We start from the raw sequence: 5,060 nt of genomic DNA, 5'->3' as shown, positions 1-5,060 counted from the left end.
AAATCGGGCAAATCGGAGCAGTGGATGCTCTTTCCCGGTCCTCGAAGCGCTCGGAATCCAGGAATCACGAAGGAGTTCCTCTCCGGAGGGATCCTGGAATCACGGCATGGAATCGCAGGCTCCCAGGATGGTTTGGGTCGGAAGGGATTTCAAAGATCCTCCTGGGGGCAGGGACACCTTCCGCTATCCCGGGGTGCTCCAGGCCCCATCCGGCCTGGCCCTGGGCACTTTCCATGGGCAATCCCACACGGATTGCGGGATAGCGCTGCTCCGGAGGGAGCCTGAGGCCCCATTCCCTTCCGGGCTGCCCGGCTGCATTCCAGCCCGGCTCAGGGCTCCTGGGAGCTTCCCAAGGCTCTCCCGGCTCGGTCCCGGCTTCCCGGGATCAGCCTCAGAGCCGTGTGGGGACAGAAGTGACTTATCCATGGAAATGGGGCTGACAGGGATCTTCACAACATCCCGAATTATTTGCCTTCCCTGCTGGGGGTGGGAGCTGCTCCGGATGGGAGCTGGGGCGATATTCCCGGTGAAATGGCTGCTTCCATTGGCACGGCTGTTCTGCTGGGAAGCGCAGCTGGGATGGCATGAAAGGCACTTTGTGGCCGCCCTCAGCCCTTGGATTTTCCCACCTTTCCAGAAGATTCCCTAAACACTGGAGCCGCTCGGGTGCCGGCAGAGGGGGGGGGTTGCATCCCTGCCATTCCAGGGGGGCGGAAGGGAGTTCAGAGAGCCTTGGGATGGGCACAGAGCCGTTCCCAAAAAGGAGCACAATCCCTCAAAAATGACCAGGCGGGTTTCGGTTGCCGGCTCCGGAATGCAGCCGGTCGGATAATTAGTGCACATCTCCCAAGACTTCCCGAGATTCTGGTCTCATTCCCAATTTTCCCATTCCCTCGCCATGAAAGGGAATATTTCGGAGCCGTCTCCGTTGCAACAGGTTCCCAAAGATTTCCCGGAATCCGCAGGTTTCCCCCCAAAACTTCCCGTTTTGCTCCCGTTTGGAATGTTCTGTTTGTGCAAAAATTTGGAGAATCACCATAAGGGCTTCTTTGCATTTTTAATTTAGTAACTAACATATGAATACATTTGCATATTAATGAGTTGCAGATTAAATCATGCATACATAATTGCCTCCTTACTGTGTTTAATGTTTGTCAAAATCTCCAGCCCGGGTTTGATGGATGGTGGATGAAAGATTCCAATTTGAGCTACCCTTGGAAGCGGCGGCGCCGTTCCGAGGAGCGGGAATTCTCCCCGGCCATCCCGGATCCCGCGGAAAACCAAAAATATCCCAGGAAAAGGGGTGCCTGTCCCTCTTCCCGGGGTTTTTTTTGCCTTCCGCCGAGAGCTTTCCTATTCATAATCATTAATGCATCTCCTAATTATGCAGCATATGTCTGTTAACCCCTTCCCCGCCGCGCCGCCCTCCGCCGGGAAGCGGCCCGGAGCTCTTCCCCCCTCCCACACCACCCGGCCCTCGGCTTCTGCTCCACGTTTCGGGAATGGTTTTTGGGAAGAGCCGCTCCAGGAAGCTGGGGCATTGCGAGGGCAGAGGGAATTGCTCCCGACAAGCAGGCCGGGAACGCCGCGTGCCCTGCGGCGCCACGTGCCCCGGCATCCTCCCGGGGCCCTTCCAGCCTGGAAGCAGCTCCTGGACACCGCTCCCGGCAGAAAACCGGGATTTTGGCCGGGTTGCCGGGATTCCGCGGAGTTCCGGAAGCGCCTCTTGGTTTGGGCCATGGCTGTGAGGGCCTGAAATTGCTGCTTTTAATGGCAGGTGGATTTTGATGGGATTGGGGATTTTCTGGAGCTCCCAAAGAACAGGGAATGCTCCTGGAAAATCCCAGGAAGTGGCTGGGCTGGATTTATCAGGAGATCTCCTTCCGTCCTCGGTATGGACGGAAAGAACCCGCATGGAATGATGGAGTCCTTTAGGATGCGAGGCCGTTCCAGACCAATCCGTGTCCCCAGGTGCCACATCCACAGGGCTTGAAATCCCTCCGGGAATGGGGGCGGCCTTTCCCGAAGACCCTGGCGGGATTGGGTTCATCCCAGTGGGATTGGCTTTTCCTGAAGGCCGGAATAGCGAATCGTTCTCCGGCAGCCTCTGATCCGTGGCACAGCATCGACACCGAGGGCTCGGATGCTTCCAGAGTGGGAATCTCCCGATCCATAACCACCCCCCCCGTGCCCTGGGAACGTGTATGAAGGGAGCCTTAAATGCGCTTCCCGTCCTTTCCCATCGGGAATGTTCCAGGAGAATTCCTGGCTCTGGCTGGGCGAAGCCTTGGCTTGGTTTATGGAGCTGGAGCTTCCATACATTGAGCCAGCGCCTCTCCCAAAATTCAGGGAATGTTGGGGTGGGTTGATCCTGCCTCGCCATTCCCATTCCCATTCCCATTCCCATTTCCAGATAGAACAGATGAAGGAGAGGAATTGGGAAGTGGCAGAGAAGTTGGGAAAGGCTGCTGGGGACAGCTCTGCCTGGGATTCCAGAATTCCTCCCATCTGGGCATTCCAAGCCCCGCAGCGGGGTTCGGAACAGCCCAAGGATGGCATTATCCAAGGCCCCTGGACTTGGAGGAGTTCCGGCATTTTCCTGTGAGCCGGGGGAATTTGGGGCTGGAATCTCGGCATCCATGGGGAGAGCCGAGCAAGGAGAGCGCTCGCAGCTCCCTGGGTGCTGCTCTTCCCAAAGTTTCCATCCTGGAATTCTTAGTGGGAAAGCAGGGATCCATTCCCTGTCCTCCTTCTCCCTCTTTTCCTTCTCCTCCATATCCAGTCGAAACCTGGCATTGGGAAGAGGTGAGGGCGAGAATATTCCCGGTGTAACTGACAGGAATTCTGGGAGCTCTGGCACTGAGAAGGGTTTTCCATCCCTTTCAGCCGGTTTTGGCACCCGTTGACCCGGAACTTTTGGGAATTCTTTGGATTCGCCATTCCAAACATGACCTTGTGAGCTCGACAGCCTCATCCTTCCAATCCCGGTTATCCCGGTGAGGAACCCTTCCAATCCCGGTTATCCCAGTGAGGAGCGGGACAAACCCTTCCAATCCCAGTTATCCCAGTGAGGAACCCTTCCAATCCCGGTTATCCCGGTGAGGAGCGGGACAAACCCTTCCAATCCCGGTTATCCTGGTGAGGAACCCTTCCAATCCCGGTTATCCTGGTGAGGAGCGGGACAAACCCTTCCAATCCCAGTTATCCCAGTGAGGAACCCTTCCAATCCCGGTTATCCCGGTGAGGAGCGGGACAAACCCTTCCAATCCCGGTTATCCCGGTGAGGAGCAGGACAAACCCTTCCAATCCCGGTTATCCTGGTGAGGAACCCTTCCAATCCTGGTTATCCCAGTGAGGAGCGGGACAAACCCTTCCAATCCCAGTTATCCCAGTGAGGAGCAGGACAAACCCTTCCAATCCCGGTTATCCCGGTGAGGAGCGGGACAAACCCATCCAATCTCAGTTATCCCAGTGAGGAGCAGGACAAACCCTTCCAATCCCGGTTATCCCAGTGAGGAACCCTTCTAATCCCGGTTATCCCAGTGAGGAATGGGACAAACCCTTCCAGTCCCGGTTTTCCCACCCCAGTGGAAGCTCCCGCCCATCCCAGTTTCCCCACGAGGGATCCCCATGGGAAGCTGGGAACCCCCTGGGAGCTGCCGTCCCTTCGAGGGGAGCGGCTGGAGCCGATATTCCAAGGAATTCCTTGTTCCCCCTCCGGCTGCAGGGATTGGGTGGGATGGGGTCAAAATTCCCGGCTCGGTGATGGGAATCCGTCTTTATTTTCGGGATGTTTCACTGATGGTTTGCTTGTAGGGCTCCTTCCGTGGGGCTCTGCTGGGAATCGTGGATGTTGGGGGTGGATCCCGGTTTTTCGGGATATTCCTCGGCGTTGCTGTTTCCATAGCCGTGTTTTCGGGATGTTCTGGTGTTTTGGGATACTTTAGGGCTGGGTTTAAGGGGTTTTAAGGCTCTTTTAGGGCTGGTTTTAGGGATTATTGAAGGAGTTTTAGGGACCAGTTAGGGCTGGGTTTTAGGGATTATTGAAGGAGTTTTAGGGACCAGTTAGGGCTGGGTTTTAGGGATAGTGCAAGGATTTTTAAGGGATCATTTAGGGCTGGTTTTTAGGGATTACTTAAGAAGTTTTACAGCTCTTTTAGGGCTGGTTTTAGGGATTATTTAAGGGTTTTTAGGGATCATTTAGGGCTGGTTTTTAGGGATAGTTTAAGGGGTTTTTTAGGATAATTTTGGGCTGGGTCCAGGGATTGTTTAAGGGCTGTTTGATTTCAGTTCCTAGGGTTCCTATCTCTGTGTTTTGGGATCCTTTAGGGCTGGTTTTAGGGGTATTTAAGGAACCTTTCGGGCTGGTTTTAGGGCTGTTTTATTTCAATTCTTAGGGTTAATATCTGGGTTTTGGGTTGTTTTTAGGGCCACTTTAGGGCAGGTTCATTTCAGTCCCTAGGGTTAAAATCTCTGGGTTTTGGGATGCTTTTAGGGCTGTTTTAGGCTTGTTTAAGGAACCTTTGGGGCTGGTTTTAGGGCCACTTTAGGGCTGTTTGATTTCAATTCACCGGGTTAATGGCTTTATTTTTTGGGATGCTTTAGGGCTATTAAAGAAACCTTTGGGGCTGCTTTTAGGGCTGTTTAGGGTTAATATCGATTTTTTTTTGGGATGCTTTTCAGGCTATTTTAGGGCCACTTTAGGGCTGTTTGATTTCAGTTCCTAGGGTTCCTACCTCTTCTTTTTTGGGATGCTTTTCGGGCTGTTTTATTACAATTCCTAGGGTTCATATCTCTATTTTTCGGGCTATTTTAGGGCCATTTCAGGAGCCTTTGGGGCTGGTTTTAAGGCTACTTTCAGGCAGTTTCATTGCACTTCCTAGGGTTAACATCTCTATTTTTCGGGCTGCTTTCGGGCTGTTTCGGGGCCACTTTCGGGCCGCTCAAGGGACGCTTCCCGGGCTGCGCGGGGCTTTTCCCGGAGCGCGGCTGTGGCGGGGCTGGATTTGGGAGCGCGGGGGGGGGCGGCAGCTGCGCACAATGCTGGGAGCGCGCCAGCA

General features: G+C 54.3%; 2 protein-coding genes across 2 annotated transcripts in view; one reads left to right on the top strand and one right to left on the bottom strand.

Moving 5' to 3' along the window:
• The window catches only part of LOC108448073, a 3,234-nt gene extending 614 nt beyond the window's left edge, over positions 1–2,620 (bottom strand). Inside the window, exon 1 of the mRNA XM_017739885.1 lies at positions 1–2,620. This exon is cut by the window's left edge and continues 291 nt beyond it. Coding sequence (XP_017595374.1) covers positions 1,379–2,407 — 1,029 coding nt within the window. The 5' untranslated portion in view covers positions 2,408–2,620 and the 3' untranslated portion in view covers positions 1–1,378.
• The window catches only part of TCF4 (transcription factor 4), a 130,186-nt gene that overhangs the window by 80,809 nt on the left and 44,317 nt on the right, over positions 1–5,060 (top strand). The gene's annotated exons all lie outside the window — the stretch shown is intronic.

The sequence above is a fragment of the Corvus brachyrhynchos genome, unplaced genomic scaffold (assembly GCF_000691975.1).
Source record: "Corvus brachyrhynchos isolate BGI_N302 unplaced genomic scaffold, ASM69197v1 scaffold297, whole genome shotgun sequence".
In the NCBI taxonomy this organism is placed as follows: domain Eukaryota; kingdom Metazoa; phylum Chordata; class Aves; order Passeriformes; family Corvidae; genus Corvus; species Corvus brachyrhynchos.
The sequence above is the reverse complement of the archived record's forward strand: the minus strand, read 5'-3'. Positions and strand labels throughout refer to the sequence as shown.